The sequence below is a fragment of the Chenopodium album genome, chromosome 2 (genome assembly GCF_948465745.1).
Source record: "Chenopodium album chromosome 2, dcCheAlbu1.1, whole genome shotgun sequence".
In the NCBI taxonomy this organism is placed as follows: domain Eukaryota; kingdom Viridiplantae; phylum Streptophyta; class Magnoliopsida; order Caryophyllales; family Amaranthaceae; genus Chenopodium; species Chenopodium album.
In genome coordinates, this window is record NC_137835.1 from 83,347,887 (window position 1) to 83,366,096 (window position 18,210).

The 18,210-nt window shown below is 37.0% G+C and overlaps 2 protein-coding genes across 3 annotated transcripts; both read left to right on the top strand.

Moving 5' to 3' along the window:
• The first annotated feature begins 279 nt into the window (after positions 1–279).
• LOC145604048 (serine/threonine-protein kinase Nek2-like) lies at positions 280–10,340 on the top strand. The gene is made up of 15 exons (XM_081660002.1): positions 280–786; positions 1,849–1,987; positions 2,102–2,168; positions 5,878–5,943; positions 6,352–6,398; positions 6,510–6,555; positions 6,679–6,759; positions 6,860–6,902; positions 6,984–7,033; positions 7,121–7,202; positions 7,296–7,345; positions 7,581–7,654; positions 7,840–7,891; positions 8,575–9,039; positions 9,433–10,340. Exons 2-15 carry the CDS (start codon positions 1,902–1,904, stop codon positions 10,045–10,047), a joined length of 1,824 nt encoding a protein of 607 aa, XP_081516128.1. The 5' UTR covers positions 280–786; positions 1,849–1,901; the 3' UTR covers positions 10,048–10,340.
• Positions 10,341–10,938: 598 nt separating this feature from the next.
• On the top strand, positions 10,939–14,224 carry LOC145604062 (uncharacterized). Of its 2 annotated transcripts, XR_014104925.1 has the most exons (3): positions 10,939–11,326; positions 12,540–13,893; positions 14,206–14,224. XR_014104925.1 is itself a non-coding variant. In XM_081660014.1 (2 exons), the coding sequence occupies exons 1-2, from the start codon at positions 11,054–11,056 to the stop codon at positions 13,656–13,658; spliced, it is 1,392 nt and encodes a 463-aa protein (XP_081516140.1). In that variant the 5' UTR covers positions 10,939–11,053; the 3' UTR covers positions 13,659–14,034. The 2 variants fall into 2 exon arrangements, 1 of the variants encoding a protein (XP_081516140.1); XM_081660014.1 differs by lacking the exon at positions 14,206–14,224 and having other exon boundaries at positions 12,540–14,034.
• Positions 14,225–18,210: the final 3,986 nt, after the last annotated feature.

An 18,210-nucleotide genomic window follows, 5' to 3' on the forward strand; every position in this document is an offset into this window, starting at 1 on the left:
CCCAAGACCAACTATCATATAGTTATTTCTACTAATCAATAATCAATCAAATGTAGTCAGTTAATCAACTTTCCAAGGTGCAAACATCTATCCTTATTCCTTAGTCAAATTAAGCCAACTACATACACATACAATCATATCATCACATAAACATACAAAATCACAACATAAAGATACCATCTTCCTAACTTCTTAACACAAAAGTATCTTTTTAACTTAAAAAACCTTAAAATTTCCTCATTACCCACCACCATTCCAAGTGCTAAGCTACCGACAAAGCATGGAATTTTATCCTAAGTTTTATATTATCCTCTAACCTCCTTGAAAGTGCTCATATATAAATTCCCAAATACTTTAAAACATTAATTAGCAATTAAACACTAACTACTATTAGTAATAAATTAATTTAGCAATTAATCAAATCACGTGGCATAAATTGATTAGTTAACCTCCAAAGCACGGGGATCTTCCCATTTTCCAACAGTATTTTTAATTTTTATTTTTTTTAATTATATATTGCTTTACTTCTTCTCCTGTCTTTTTCAGGATACTCTTCTTCTCTTCTTCCCCACTCTCTCTTTTGACTCCCCCATTTTTTCACTTCTCCTCTTTTTCTTTTTTTTGAAGTTTGAATTTCTAATTTCTATAACTTTTTTTTTGTCACTTTGTTTATTTTAAATAAATTTTCTGGTTCAATTTTATCTCTTTCTCATTTATACTTGTTGAAGAGCGGGAAAAAGAAGAGAACTAAGAGATCTGTTTTAGCCAAGAATGCTCCATTTTCAGGTACTCTTCTCTACCTATTTTTTATTTTCTAAAGTTTTGGTTTTTTTTTGGTTTTATTGCTAAAATTGTATGCAATGCAGTTTAGTTTTCCTGGTTAATTTCTGGGTTTATGAAGTTTTGGGGTTTAAGTGAATTTTTTAACCTTTTTTTTTTTTTTGGGGTTTTGGGGTCTGGGTTTTGTTTCTTGTGTTAAAATGTTTAATGGGTACTTTATTAATTTTGGCTTTGAGTATATTTCTGGTAATAGAAACCCAAAATTTGAGGGAAAATTGTATTTATTACTTTCTTTTAATTGAAGAAGATGGGTTTAAGTTGCTTAGTAAGATGGAAAAGGGTGATTTTTTATTTTTATTTTTATGTGGGTGAATAACTCAATAATGCTTGTTTAGCATGTGTTGTAGAAACCCAATTGTTGAAAGCACATTTTATTGATTTTAGTGAGTTTTTTTGTTAGCTAATTTTGTGCTAGGGTTTTAGCCAATGTTTATGATTTATGACTAATTGAAACTTTGTATTATGCATTAATGTGGTATATTAAGAGGATTAGTCACTTTCATATCCTGTTTTAGTTTGAACTTTAGCACTTCTGGGAGGCTTATTAAAGAGCCTGAAATTAAGAAATTGTTTCTCTTTTACTTCACTTTGTTGGTATGAAAGATTTCACTTAGCTTTCTACAGTACCTGCTAAAAACTCTTGTGACAAGGGATGCTATAATTTTTATTTATTTATATCCATGCAACTGCTTGTCAAACAAGTTCGAGGCTGACTGTTGGTGTTAAGAATTCTAGTAATTAAGTTTGGGAGTGTTCTGGCCTCTTTGTTACCAGTAATGTTTAGTAATATGTGTCATGTATGTGATAGTTGCTGCAGGTCTAAGCTTAGATGCAATAGGAATCATTTATAGAATGCTAATGTTATTGATTATTTGATTTAAAGGCTGTTAATAACAGTCAAATCCGAAACTGTGCAACTGCCTTTTGAATTCTTGCCGCCTTGCTCTTTACTTTTCATCTTTATGATTCCAGGGAATGTAATTTATGTTGGCTTGTTTTATATTGTAGGATTAGAATTTGTTCCTGAAGTTGTCTGAACTTAAGAGTTACCGGTGGTAGAAATGGATCAGTATGAGGTACTAGAACAAATCGGCAAGGGTGCCTTTGGTTCAGCCCTTCTTGTGCGACACAAACTCGAGAAAAAGAAGTGAGTGCATTCCTTTACTATGTGCTTTGAATATTCAGTTTTAAGTTTCTAGTGATGCAAGGTCTATGGCCTATTTTGGCTATTATCTTAATCTTATGGCCATACTCTTCCTAGGTATGTCCTGAAGAAGATCCGACTTGCTCGTCAGACTGACAGAACTCGCAGGTCTGCCCATCAAGAGGTCAGTTCTAGATGTGCATTTTTCAGACTACTGATCAGATATATTATTCAGGCATAATTTAAAGCTTTCATGCCAGAGTTAAAATATGACGAATAGGTGCAGTATAAAGATAACTCCGCCAGTGGGTTTCCCGCTGCCAGTCCCAAGCCTGGATAAAGGAGGAGGGTTACGGTAGGCCAGTGACAGCCAGTATAAAACTTCGTCACATCCCATGACATGAGCCAAACAGATATTTTCGTGGGGGCGTTCCCTACTCAGCGACGCGCTGCACTTCCTAGACCCGGGTGTAGTGATAAGTATGCAAGGGTTGCTAGGTCGTCGCCCAGAAGCGACGCGCCACATTGCCCGAGTGTGGTGTCAAATGAGCAAGGGCGTGCCATTGGGGCGTTCCCTACTGAGCGACGCGCTGCACTTCCCAGACCCGGGTGCAGTGATAAGTATGTAAGGGTTGCTAGGTCGTCGCCCAGAAGCGACGCGCCATATTGCCCAATTGTGGTGTCAAATAATCAAGGACTTGGAGTTGGGATCAGGAGGGAGCGTGGGAGAAAAGAATTTAGTTTGCGGATTGGTTCTTGGAATGTGGGGTCTCTTACGGGAAAATCAGCAGAATTGGTAGAAGTAATGAAAAGACGACGCGTGAACATCATGTGCCTCCAAGAGACAAGATGGACAGGAGAAGGAGCTCGAGGCTTGGTTTTGGGGTATAAGGTATGGTATGTTGGGCAAGAAACGAGCCACAGAACAAGGAATGGTGGAGCTAGGAACGGAGTTGGTGTGGTTCTCGATGAGAGGTTGGCAAAAGAGGTGATCGAGGTCTATCGGAAGAACGATAGGTTGATAAGGCTGAAGTTGCTATGTGGCAAGGAGATTGTGAATGTTATCAGTGCTTATGCTCCCCAAGTGGGTTTAGATGCAGAAGAGAAACGACAATTTTGGGAGGACCTAGACGAGGTGGTGCAGGGTGTCCACCACTCAGAGAAGTTATATATTGGAGGGGATCTAAATGGGCACGTTGGGGCGAGCCGAGATGGCTATGAGAGTGTCCATGGAGGCTTTGGGTATGGGCAGAGGGACGCCGGTGGTGAAGCTATTATGGATTTTGCCCAATCATATGATTTAATTTTGGCTAATACTTGGTTTAAGAAGAGGGATTCACACTTGATAACTTTTCGGAATGGAGCAAATGCAACTCAAATAGACTTCCTGCTCACAAGGAGCATAGATAGCCAAAGTTGCATAAACTGTAAGGTTATCCCAGGGGAGAGTGTGGTCACCCAACACCGGCTATTGGTAATGACTATTCGTCTGAAAGAGAAGGCGAAGAAAAAAGTTAGACAAGAAGAACCAAGGATAAGATGGTGGACCCTAAGGGATGCAAAAGCTAAGGTTTTTACAGAAAAGGTAATTGAAGAAGCGGATTGGGATGGAGAGGTGGATCCGGACATGACCTGGTTACGAATGAAGAACTGTTTCCTAAGAGTGGCCAAAGAGGTCTTAGGGGAAGTAAGGGGAAGAACTTCGGTACAGAGAGATACTTCGTGGTGGACTGAAGAGGTGAAAGCAGTAATTAAGCAAAAAAGGGAATGCTATCAAGCCTTAGGAAAATGTAGGAGTGATGAAACCTTTGCAGCGTATAAGGAGGCTAAGAGTAAGGCAAAGGCAGCTGTTCGCCAAGCAAAAGAAAAGGCATATCAGGAGGTTTATGAAAAGCTTGATTCCAAGGAGGGAGAAAGGATCATTTATAAGATGGCAAAGAGAAGACAAGAGGCAAGGAAGGATATTGGCATGGTGAAGTGTGTCAAAGATAAGAACCAAATGGTCCTAGTGCAAGAGGAGGGCATCAAGGACAGGTGGAAGGGGTACTTCGATGAATTATTTAATGGAAGTAATGGAGTTGTGATAGGAGATACCTCTATGAGTGATGAAGAAATCAACATGGAGTATGTGCGAAGGATTAGGAGAGTAGAGGTGGAGATTGCACTGAGGAAGATGAAACCTAAGAAGGCGGTTGGCCCTGATGGGGTACCGATAGAGGTGTGGAGGTGTTTGGGTAAGATTGGTATTGATTGGTTAACAAACCTTTTCAACAAGATATGGACGGCTACAAGGATCCCACAAGATTGGAGGAAGAGCACCTTGGTCCCGGTTTATAAAAACAAAGGAGACGCTCAAGATTGTTCTAACTATCGAGGAATTAAGCTTATGAGCCATACTATGAAGTTGTGGGAAAGGGTGATTGAACAAAGGTTGAGGGCATGCACAAGCATTTCAGATAACCAATTTGGTTTTATGCCTGGGAGATCTACTATGGAGGCAATCCATTTGATAAGACAAATGATGGAGTTTTATAGGGTAAAGAAGAAAGATCTTCATATGGTCTTTATTGATTTAGAGAAGGCATATGACAAGGTGCCAAGAGAGATACTTTGGTGGGCAATGTTGAAGAAAGGTATCCCACGAAGGTATGTAGACCTAGTTAAGGATATGTATCGGGATGTGTCAACAAATGTGAGGACATGCGGAGGGTTGACAAAAGATTTCCCTATTACAATCGGATTGCATCAAGGGTCTGCATTAAGCCCTTTTCTTTTTGCAACGGTTCTAGACGAATTAACTAGACCAATTCAAGATGAGGGTCCATGGTGTATGCTGTTCGCAGATGATATCGTTTTGGTGGATGAGACTAAGGATGGGGTTAATGTCAAGTTGGAGCAATGGAGGCAAAGGTTGGAATCTAGAGGGTTTAAGCTAAGTCGGAGTAAGACTGAATATTTGGTATGTCGTTTTGGCACTCAGAGGGGGACAAGCAATGAAGTGGTGAGTTTGGATGGAAAGGATTTGACCATGAGTGAATGTTTTAAGTACCTAGGGTCGATCATCCAGAAGAATGGTGACATTGATCAAGACGTGACCCACAGGATTAAGTCAGGGTGGCTTAAATGGAGAGCGGCCACGGGAGTGCTATGCGACCGCAGCATTCCCTTAAAGTTGAAGGGAAAATTCTACAGGACTGCCATAAGACCAGTGTTGCTCTATGGTACAGAATGTTGGGCTTCTAAGAAAGAGCATATTAAAAAGATGGAGGTTACGGAAATGCGCATGTTAAGGTGGATGTGTGGAAACACTTTAAGAGATAGAATCAGAAATGAGGTTATTCGCAAGAAAGTAGGTGTGGCGGGCATTGTAGATAAATTAAGGGAAAATCGTCTGCGTTGGTTTGGACATGTAAGACGGAGACCCGAGGGTGCACCGGTGCGAAGAGTGGAAGAGTGGGACCATGGAGGGATTAAACGAGGAAGAGGGAGACCAAAGATGACTTGGTTGGAAGGAGTGAGGAAGGATATGAAGTGCATGGATTTACGTGAGGATGAAGTTTTGGATCGTAAGGGATGGAGGAGAAAGATTTATGTTGATGACTACACGGAATAATCAAATTTGGTTCATGTTAGCCGACCCCACTTTTGGGATTAAGGCTTTGATTGATTGATTGATTGATTGTGCAGTATAAAGATGTTAGTCTATTTTCATTACGTATGGATTATGAAGTGCGGCTATTGACAATATTCCATGGCTTCATTGAGTGAATGGGACAAGTGGCTTCTTTTTCAATAAAATTTGGAGTATTGTATAATCCCCTTGATTGTTCCTGAAAACAGGCTATTCACTTTCTCCCTAATGACTAGTATGTTATGTGTCTTATGATATGCAGATGGAGCTGATTTCTAAAATAAGGAATCCATTCATCGTGGAGTATAAAGATTCATGGGTGGAGAGGGTAAGTAGTTCCCTTTTTGATAGCTTTATAAAAGGTCTCTTAAGTATATCAATCATTTTCATGCCTAAACCATATTGTATTTATAATTCTCTCAATTCTCTATGGTATCCATTGGATAATGGCTGTTGAATTGGCTAGAACATTGTCTGACTATTTCTTGAAATTCTATTCTAATTTGCTTCTGGGATTGTAACTTGTAACTACCATCTGCATTTTGGCACTGAAAACTTAATTGTTATTGAAGTGCTAACGTGGCATGATAAGTACATTTAGTGCAGAAGTGCCACCTTACTGTATAATGTGAGAGAAAGCCAGCTCCGTCTTTCTTATCACAGGGTTTTGTGCTATAGTTGTTCATGTTGTGTATACTCGTAGTAATTCTGATAATTTTTCTATGCTTGATCACAGGGTTGCTATGTCTGCATTATTATTGGTTATTGTGAAGGAGGTGACATGTAAGTTATCCTGCTTTTCTTTTATACGTGCCTGTGCTGCACTGCTGTTAAATTGTTTGCCTGTTGGCGTTCAGTTTGTAATCTGTGGTTTTTGTCTTGCTGTGCTTGTAGGGCAGGTGCCCTTAAGAAAGCTAACTGCACTCATTTCTCTGAAGAGGTAAGTACTAAGTAGTTAGCTACAGTTTAAGTTTCTTCTGCTTTGATCATCACTTAAAATTTTCCAGACTTGATCTTATTTATGTGGCTACTTATTTTATCTTAAAATATTGAGCTCTTGTAGAAACTTTGCAAGTGGCTGGTTCAGCTTCTAATGGCGCTTGATTACTTGCATATGCACCATATTCTGCATCGAGATGTTAAGGTGAGGCAGGCTTTTTTTTTTTTTTTTGCCTAGATCTAAGCCATGTGTCTGTCATAATTATAGGTCTTCTCACATGATCCTTGTTCTTTTCTTGCCACAGTTGTCAAATATATTTTTGACGAAAGAGCAAGACATTCGTCTTGGTAAGATTGTGTCTAAATCAACTCTTGTATTATAACATGTATTAATGCTATATATATTAACATTTAAACTGATGCACGCAGGTGATTTTGGTCTAGCTAAACTGTTAACTTCAGATGATCTTGCTTCGTCTGTAAGTAGTTTTTTTATCGATTGGTTAACTCGAGAATTTAATGTTTTAAATGTGTCTGACTCCTTGGTTTACCTGTTTCAATTTTAGGTGGTTGGAACTCCTAGCTATATGTGTCCTGAGCTTCTCGCTGATATACCTTATGGCTCAAAGTCTGACATCTGGTCATTAGGTCTGTTAATCTGTTAAAGCCTACCTGACACTTCGATTTTTCTATTCCCTCCTATTTGTTGGGTGATCGCAATTTGTCATGTGTCATTTTCAGGCTGCTGTATCTATGAAATGGCTGCTTTGAGACCCGCATTTAAGGCCTTTGTAAGTTGCTTGTATCCATTTTCCAGCACTGATTTATGTAGTTTTGGATGGCATCATATTTGCGCCTCTGAAAGATTCATTTAGAGTCTATGTTATAAATATATAAAACCTTCTTTAGGTGTTATCTCACCTAGACATTTTTATGAAGTTTTTTCCATTTGTGTATTTGTTCTCTTGCATTTGTGGTTCTGCACTTAATATTTTTGAGTAAATTTGTTTTAAACTTGTTGTGCAGGACATGCAAGCACTGATTAACAAAATAAATAGGTCGATTGTTTCCCCGCTTCCGACTATGTATTCTGGTCGATTGTAAGTGCTTTTTTTGCAGTATGTGAAAACTTTCATGTGTGTTATGAGTTGCACACTTGTACAGTAGGAAATATTTGCTTAAGGGCTTGCCTTTGTTCCTTTTTTTTTTTAATTTTTGTTTTTGGCTGTGTAAGGTATATTTAGCTATGGTTTTTCTCATTTCACTGTATCATCTCATTTTGCAGTAGGGGTCTTGTTAAGACGATGCTGAGGAAAAACCCTGAACTTCGGCCCAGTGTATGAATTCTCTTCTTTTTTAGTTTCATACTTACAATGCTGCATGCCACTTTGCTCTAATAATATACTCCCTCCGTTTTTAAATACTTGCTCCATTTCTATTTTTTGCACTATTCATTTGTCCTACTTTGACTAATGTTTGTGATTTATACATAAGAAAAAATATAGTCTTGTGGGTACTTGTTGGAATCATCTCAATGAATAGATTATTAATTTTCAATTGTTGGAATTTATACTTATTGATAATTAAAGATACTAGTGATCAAAGATTAGCATCGACATGCGTGTCCAAGAGAAATGGAGCAAGTATTTACAAACGGAGGGAGTACTTCTCACTATGGCTCAGTAAGCTTTAGGTGAAAATAAAGTTGATTAAAATCAGTAACTTCATTTCAGAAATATGTTAGTGAATTGAGAAAAAAAAAAAAAAAAAAAAAAAAAATTCAGGTTCTATACTTTATTCAATAAATATCACTTCATCAGCGAAAATGAATTTTTATATGTAAAACTGTGAAATTATTTTAGCTACATAGGTCTTGCAATCATTTAAATTACAAGTTGAAACAATTTATGTCCTTGCATCTGAATTTCAATCAATACTCTGATTACAGCTTTTTTTCCCCCCTATCAGCACATTGGCTATAATTATTTGATGTGGATATGGTTTGGCTTCACTGTTTCAGGCTACTGAACTGCTCAGGCATCCTCATCTTCAGCCATACGTTTTCAAAATAAATCTAAAGTTTGGGAGCCTCAGAAGAAACACCTTACCAACATCCTATTATGACAATCCAAGGAAAACCAGATTTCTCGAAGCGGAAGAGATTCCAAAGCGTGTTGACAGACAGAACAGAAGATTGTCATACAGTAATGACCGAACCCAGAATCCCAGCATTTCTGGAGCTGAACCAGACTCCCCGTATTCTATCAGACAGCAACAGGAATTTTCTACTTATATGAATCGAAAGCTGGAGGAAATGTCCATTGGTAGCTCACACAAGGAGATAGGTGTTGATAAGCCAATAGTTGGCAAAGCTTCTACTGTGGCAAAAACCCCTAGGTTCTCAACGCCTTCAAAAGGTTCTTCTGCCTTCAGGAGGTTGTCAACACCCTCTAAGATGTCCACAAATGCATCCAGTCGTTCATCTGTAAGTTCATTTAAGCCATTACTATTCAGTTTAATAGGCCACATCTTTGTTTTGGGACATGCCATAACAATAGACCACTTATCTAAAATTTCTCAAGTGAATTTTATGTTGCCCATACAAAGATACGTAATTCTAAAATTTTAAATATAAAGTGAGCTGAAAAACTTGCATGGAGAAAGATGCTTGTGGAATTTCAATTCAATTGAAGTTATAGAAAAATTCAACCGATCAATGGTTGTCCTTTAGAATTGGGATGAAAGAACTAGGGGGTTGTACATTGATATCATTTCCCCCTGATAAAATCTTTCTGATGGGCCGTGTTAGTACGTGTTTCTCTTGCTAGTATGTATTTGGCACCATTAAACTCTAAGCTTTGAATTCTTAAATGTGCAGCTTCCCATGTCGCATACTCCGACGACCAATTATTCGAGATCAACACGTAGAGTTTCCCTGCCGCTTTCAGTCTCAAGCAACAAGGCAGCAGACTATGAGACTCAATATAAATCCAAGACAGGATTTCTTCACGGTGTTGAGTCTCCTGATGTATCTGTCAATGCCCCACGTATTGACAAGATGGCCGAGTTCCCATTAGCATCTTCTGAGAGCCCACTTTACCCTGTAAATAGAACCTCATCAACTTCTGCTCAGTGCTCTTCCACCTCCCCAAAGGCCGCTGATCGCTCAATGATGAAGGACAAGTGTACAGTCCAGATCATAGACAGAGCCTTGGACAAGCCAAGTATGGCCAATGAAATTTCAGAGCATAATCAAGTCAGTGGTTTATCCAGCAAATCATCATCAGACTCTAGGCAACGGCGGTTTGATACCACCTCATATCAACAACGTGCTGAAGCATTAGAAGGTTTGCTTGAGTTTAGTGCCCGACTTTTACAGCAGGGAAGACATGATGAGCTTAGTGTACTCCTGAAGCCGTTCGGTCCTGAAAAAGTATCTCCAAGAGAAACTGCTATATGGTTAGCTAAAAGCATCAAAGAGACTGGAACCTAGCTATGGTACTAACTTTCTTCCACAACTAGTCCCTTGTATATTGGCTAGCAATGTTAGTTTAAAATTGTGTGAACTAGTGAATCTAGGCCCTAGGATCAAAATCCTTGGATGGGATTTTTGATTTGTTAAGGAGGCTTGAAGCTGTAGTTTAGAGTTGCAGCCGTTTCTAATTTTGTTAATCCCCGAGATAACCATTGCAGGTGCAAGCAAACGGTGCTACATGCACTTGTATAATGTAGTAATGTGATTCTAACAAGTTAGTTCTCTTAAGGATATGGGTTCTAAGATGTGAATTTTCCGGAGAGTAATGCCGTAATGGTATGTTAGTATCAGTTTTTTCTTCCTCGTCTCCTTGAGAAAGAGATGCTTCTAGAATGGAAAGAGGTTTCTGGAAGAGTGGAATGTAGATTATGCGAGTTTTACATGTCTCTCAATCTCAAATGTAATACAATTGTTTGGATTTTGCATGTAAATTTTTTGCATAAACTTGATACTAAAGCACAAGATAGGGCACCGTTTCTTCTAAATCATACTGAGTATGCTAGGTTGGTCGTCATGGTTGAGGAAATACTAATACGATATAGTAAACGCTAAGCTATTGTATGCTAAGTACTCCTACATGTCTACAACTACACACATGACGGAAACACCTTATAATCACTCTTTTACTCTGTAGTCATTAATCATACATAACAATCAATGAGTAAATTTATGAACAATTTAATTACCATGACATAAAAACTAATTTAACAATTAGATTATATTTTAAAACACGAGTGGCCGATCACATTCTCTAGTAATTAAATTTCTAATAATCACACCATTCAAAAATCTACTACGTATAAAGAACCCTAAAATTTACCCTTTATTTTTTCTTTTGACGGGAAAGCTTTAACTTATAGCGGGAAATGCTTAATTGACTTAGAATCTTCTTAAGAACCCTAAAATTCAAATTTCTGAAAGCGTCAACTTTAGGAGAGAGAAAGAAGAATTTGCAGAGACTTCAATGGAGGATAAGAAGATAGAAATTCTAGAACCCTACCAACTCCATTACTCTGATCTTCTCAAACTTTCATCATCATCTTCATCTTCATCATCGATTGAAATCGAGCAGTTGGAATCAGTCACGAGAGCAGTAATGGAAGCCCTAGGGCCCACTGGTCCAGGTCTTCTCACCATTACTGGAGTTCCAAATGTTGCGGAACTCCGCAATTACCTGCTCCCTCGCGCACGAGATCTCTCCCTCCTTCATCATCGTCATCGCAATCGCATTCTCAAGGTCTTATTTATTAATTTTAAAAGTTGTTTTCATTTATTTGCAATTTTGCTGAAATTAGTGTGAATTAGGAATGATGAGACTTGTTCTGATTGATTGATTGTGATAAATTGTAAATAGTGAATGTTTTCAATCATTTAATTGGTAAAAAGGTTTTTAATTTGGAAGATCATAATTGTTCTTTTTTGGAGTGTTTAAACTGTCATGATTGTTGATGAAAATGATGAATTTTCGCGAATCGTGTGGTTGAGGATACTCGAGAAATATTGATGAAATTCAAAATTCAAGCTGTTAGAGATGGCAGGAATTAAGTGATAATTGACCTTGGATAACTTCATATTTATGGAGAAATGTTGATAGGTATTGATGTTATGGGGAATGGGGAATTGTTGATTGGTAAGATTGATAGTTATGGCATTGGAATTTAAGATGTTGATTGATTTAATCTGGAAATTAAGTTATAGGATAATTTTGATTGATAAAATTGATAGTATGTCATTCAGTCAGTGAAATTTTAGCTATTGATTAATTTATTTCTTCAGGAATTTTGATTGGTCATGTTGAAATATATGGAGAAATTCTGATAGTAGGTGTCAAAGATGTTTGTCTAGTGTTGAATGAACAATGCTAAGGAAATGGCATGATGGTGCCCAAAATGGCAAAAGATATGAGATATCTATTAGTCAGTTGTTCTTAACGAGGTTGGAATTGGTGTGCTATGATGCACTGTTAAACATTACTTTGGTTGAGAATTTGAGATATATGGGAGCTCCTCGCAATGACATGCGAAAATATTGCAATTTTTGCAAACCCTTTACTCATTAAGTCATACTGCTTTATATATTGCTTAATGGCTTCTTTATGAGATTTTTTTAGTGAGTTTCTTCATTTGTTAATTTTGGAAAAACATACTTAGGAGTGTCTTGTACAACCTGAGCCTTGAGGGATGATAGGCAGTGGCACATCCCATATACCGGAGAAATTTGGAGTGATATTAGAATTTTATTGAATAAATAAGGATATTGTATTTTTGGATATAAACCCATTAGAATGTATTATTTTGTCCACTCTCCATGACAGTTTACCGTTCCTTGTATACAACACTATAACATGTACTTAATAATTGCCTTGATCTTTTCAGCAGTTGTCTTCTAGATGTTTTTCATACCTGTCTCCCATACTGTACTGTTGACTTGTAATTAAAGAGAAATGGCAGGATCATGGCTTAGGGAGCGATGTTCCATTGAAGAATTTGGATAGATGTGTCTCATCATTTGCTATGCAGCTGAAATATGGGCATAAATTGGATATGAGTAAGTTGAGCCATGTATGTTCTGAGGGCCTCGAGAAGCACAATGTGGGTGAAGAAAATATTGATGCTGATGAGTATGTCAAATCAATGAATGATCACTTCAAGGATCTTGGTTGTAGCTTTAGGGAACTTGGGTTATGTATGATGGACCTGGGACTTCGTGTAGCACGGATTTGTGATAAGGCAATTGGTGGGAAGACATTGGAGAATAGCTTGTTAGAGTCAGGGACAGCAAAGGGTCGTCTCATTCACTATCACTCTTTTCTGGATACTTGTATAATCAAAGAATCTGGGAGAAGACAGGGGTCTATGAAAGGACAACAAAAATCTGTACCAAAGAGCTTTCATTTCAAGGATGAAAAGAGGTTGTGTAGGAGTGAGGAAATGCATAGAGATGGTGATAGAAGGGCATGCAAGAAACACTCTGATCTTTGGCAACAGTGGCACTATGACTATGGTACCTTCACTGTTCTTACTAGTCCAAAGTTCATCAAACTAAAACGCTGCCACACAGAAAAAGGGGACGATGATTGCAAGAAATTCAGTGGGTTAGAATGCTCGTCACCCAGTGGGAATACTTATTTGCAGATTTTTCATCCAAAAAAGAACAGTATTTGTGCTATAAAGGCTCCTCCTGAGAGTTTCATTCTTCAGGTGGGGGAATCAGCTGATATTTTGTCAAGACATAAGCTCCAGGCAACTCTTCACTCAGTATCACGGCCAGTAGAGCTAGAAAACTTGAGCAGGGAAACTTTTGTTGTTTTTTTGCATCCTGCGTGGAATAAGGTTTTTGATATTTCAGATTATCCAGTGGAGCAGCTAACATTAAATAATCAGAAGGGGAATCATGGGGAGAGGCCTCAACCTCAAGGCGAAGGAGAGCTTGAGAAACTTACACAAGAGATTCACAGAATCATCCCCCCACTCTCTGCACGGCTAAAGGATGGGAAGACATTTGCTGAATTCTCCCGCGAAACAACCAAGCAATACTATGGTGGTAGTGGCTTACAATCAAACAGATGAGGGTCGCGAAGCAGTGAGATTGCATTTGACTCTGCCATAAGCATTGTATTCTTGTTGTGGTTGCTCTACTTGCTCTGGTGTTGAGGAAGCATCTGCAGAGGAATTCTATCTTATTTGAGGATTCTGCTATCCATGTATAAGTTCAATTGACAAAGTTCTTTACTGAAGAATGTTGCAGTTTTACTGTACATCTACTCTCTAGTCTCGACCAAACCACATGAAGCTTCCTAGATAGGTAGCTATCTAATTTCCTGTAGATTGATTTAGGGCTGTAAATTTTTAACCTGCAGAAGGATTATTCTCTTTGAAGCAACATTAATTGCATTTGTCTATGTCATAATTTATTCCCTTGTCCATTCATTCTGATGATTATTGAATGACCAAATCATCTTGCATTTGTTGTTGTAAAGTGTTATGGAACTTGAAATTCTTGTTAGTTATTGTGAAGAAGACGTTTGAACTTCTGTAATGTATGAAATGATTTCAGACCACCTCAGATGTAATTTTTTAGCATTGAGGAGGCTCTTAAATTTCTTATTTTTGGCAGGGTGAATAAAATTGACGCATGCTTTGCCTACAATCACAACATGATCATTTCTCTATGAAATCCTGACAAGGTAATGGAATCTTTCTCGCATGCGACTTTAAGCTTTGATTTAAGCCCTTTGGTTTCATCATTTCAGTGAATTCAATGTTTGAAGAGTGATTTTGAATGTTTTGGTTTACTATGGTGGAGTGTGGGATAGACTTTTAAATATAGAACTTAATAGCAATCATGGATCTGGAATTTTCATTAAATTGTTCAGTAGTTTGTTGAAATAGTAACAAAATTCTTGTTTAGCTAAATCTAATTACATATGTTCAAACTTCCAAGTGTAAACAGTTTCCCTTTTAAGATATTCTCATTAGTTTGACCTATAACATATCTTAGTACTTGTTTTGATAGCGTCATTTTAGAGTACGGATCTAAATCATTGTGGAAGATGGAGGAGAATATGATTAAGATCAGGAAAATTAATAATAAAAAGGTGAACAAAATTCTTGTTGGTTTATTACTTTGCACTTTTAGTTATTGCCCTTCTTAATAAGACTCATTTTCTGAAGTATAGCTATTATAGGTACACCAATTAATTGACCCATTGCATAAAAAGAGAGGAGGAGGGGGGGTTATATATGTGGCAGCTTCACCCCCAAACACTTTAAGAAAAGTACGTATCACGGATGACATCTGGGAGTTCCATCTTTAAAACTTAAGATCAAACTCAAGCTTTTCAAATCTTACTTTCTAAGGTGGACTGTTTGTTGTCCACCTTTGCTAGGATTTTTCTCTCTTCACCTTTACAGCCACAACTTTATGTAGGACTAGTAGTTTTATCATTGGTAATTAGTAGATCATAGTTTTTCACTTAGTTGTTTTATCATAAATGTGGATTATATTCATTACTCTGCCCTTCCTTCTGGGTTACACTTGAATACTCCATTATGATCATGCAGTATGGTGTTATTCATTCCGAATTTTAACCCAGAATATTACTCTCCCGATTCTTCGTTTTCGGACAATCAAGTATGACATAACACTTTAGATTAGGCTTGATCCTTGCATCCACTCAGTAATATTGATCTGTGTTAATTTAGCTAATAACATTCTGTTTCTCCCCCAAACAAATGTAGTGGGAATCTTCTCAAGTCCAAGTTATTTCAAAGTAAATGGGAGGAAACAACAGGGGAAAGGGCGGTAAAGTAGAGAAATTATTGGTTAGCTAGCTATTTGCATGGCTGATGGCTTGTTGAAGAGATCAACCACATTCATGAAAATGAAATATGATTTAAACTTTTCCTCAGTATAGGCAAAGGGAATAAAGGGTTTTCTTCCTCTGAATTGTTGCAGGAGTCCCAACTTATTAAGGTCCCCCTCTTCGATATTTTTTCAACATTTTTTATGTATAAAAGAGAAGCATTTTTTGGCATTAAAATGTATTTCATTATTTCTTTTTAGTTACATACAACTCATTACATGGGATCTATGTATTCGGGCTAAGGTATTCATGTCCAACACCGGTAAGTGTCCAAGTGTCTAACATGGGTATTTTGTGAAGTTTTTCCATGTTTTTGACCTAAAATAAAGTGCCAAGTGTCCCATCCATGTTAGAGTGTCAGAATGTATAATAATGATACTTGATGTAAAATGAAGCGTTTGAGTAACATATCATGGGTAGCTAGTTAAGGAGATTAGAGAGGGTAATCGGTGGTAAAGCTATTTTAAATAATTCATTTGCCCCTTATAATTTCTTCCTTAAATTGTGTGTCCGTATGATGAGTTACAAGTAAATAGTTTTCCGTAACTATTTTTGTTGATACTGGTTGTCATCAAGTGAGGCTTAACTTTGTGTGGAGTAGGAGATGATGACGTTTTACAGTTGCAAACTGCAAAGGTATCAAAAGGGCACGCTTCTGTGCTGAAGTTCATCTTCTCAGTTATATTTCAGCCTTTATTTTATAATTGAATAGTACCCCCAAAATGGTTTTAGATTAAGGGGCAATGTTGGCTTGGTCTGACCTTCAAAAAGGAAAGGTCCTTTTGTCAGTCTACGATGTTGCCAATTCCTGTAGATGTTGCGACACCCATCAATTCATTTTTACGATCATTCTAAGTTTTGATACCATTCAGTTTACTTGTGGAATGTTATGTTTGTATACTTTCTTGGTTCATCACTGTAATGTCATTTGGATTTGAAATTCAAGTGTGACTACGTGGTTTACGTCGACTAGAAACTAGATTCAGTTATGGGAATTTTTTTTTCATTGATGTGAGGTATGAAGGCTTCTAAGAATCACTTTCAAGATTTACCCAGTTTCCCTACCATTAATGTAACTGTTTGGGATTCTTGCATTTTGATTTTTTAGATGACGGAACTGTGACTGTAGGGTGTCCACTGTCAATGGGAACTTTATATATTACCTCCGCTCCAAATTATTTACAACTTTGGAATATTTTATATCTCACAAATAATACCCCAAAGTTGCGAGTAATTTGGACCAGAGGTAGTATGTTTCATTTCCTAGAATGGTGTAGAAATCAATACTATAGTGATTGTTAGCTTAAATCATAACATACCTTCTAGGAAATGTTTAAACTTAAAATTATCAACCAATCATTTGCATAGATTTAGCATATACTTTGTATTTCCTTTATCACACCTTTTTTTTTTTTAATTCTTTTTTAAAAAGGTTTAAAAAAGTTTCACAATTATTCGATAATAGCATCATAGTGGACACATTCCTTATAGTTAGCCTAAGGGGAAAAAACGAAAAGATCCACGACTTGCTTAAAACTAGAATTAAACTATCCTTAGTCCAACACCAAATGTGCCATACATGGCACCTGAACAATTTCTTTTATTACAAACTTAGCACTCTTAAAAATCAGTAGGCAAGCCTCTTATCCATGGAATGCGAATGTGCGCAAGAGTGATTTTGCAAAAACCCTATTCCGTACTTTATTGGGTTCATGATAGTTGATTATGACTTGACCCCAATAATCAGTATTTAAAGATCCAAGAATTTGGTAGTGAGGATGATTGTGTAGTATTCTTAAGGAACATTGGATTTTGTCTATACTTGCAGTACAAGAGGACCACCATAGGACATAAGCTTACTGTTAAAAGTGAGCTGAACAAAGGCATCAGTAATCAGCTCAATGCACCTTTGACTGTAACCCCAACTCAATTGTGTCGAAACACCCCATCCCCATATCTAGCCCCGTTGTCATTGCGATACGTTCATTCACAAAGGATACTCTTAACAAGAAAATACCAAGTATTTTCTTTTTTACCCTCATTTTCTCCTAAGGTTATTGGAATAGTATAAGAAAGTTAGTTTTTGAGTAAGGTAAAAAAGTTAAAGTAAATTGTAGATTTATGAAAAATGGCTTGCACCAAATTATTTGAATAGATTTGAATTGTACTTGAAATAAGAAATACTGATTTTGATTGAATGAAGATTTCTTATCCAAATTTATGTAGCTTGAAATTTCACATTTCTACTATTAATTGATTTATCATAAAATTAAAATAAAGTCGAATGAGTCATAAAGACAATACAAATTACAAATAGGGTCGAGGGATTTGGACATGTAACCTATTGTATACATGTCCTTTAGTCTTAACTAATAGGTCAAAACCTCATTGGCCTCATTATTTGAATTATAACTCAAATTGAATTTACTTGATCTAAACGATACTTAGGGCATGTTTTCTTCAGCTTAATTTTAGTTTAATTCAGTTCAGCTCTAATTAGTTTAATTCTTAATTTCCTTCTTTTATAACAATTCATTTCAGCTATATTCGGTTAAGTTCAACTCAGCTTAGTTCTAATAATTTCAGTTCAGCTCAGCTTAGTTCAGTGAATCAGAATAGGCCCTTAGTGCGTATTTTTTCTTTCATCTCTTTAATAAAATAATATTATCTCGCTTCTTATATGTTTTGTCCTCCCATAAAGTATCTCATTTTCATTGGGGAAAAAAAATACTCTAGTAAAGTTATAAAGCCAAGGC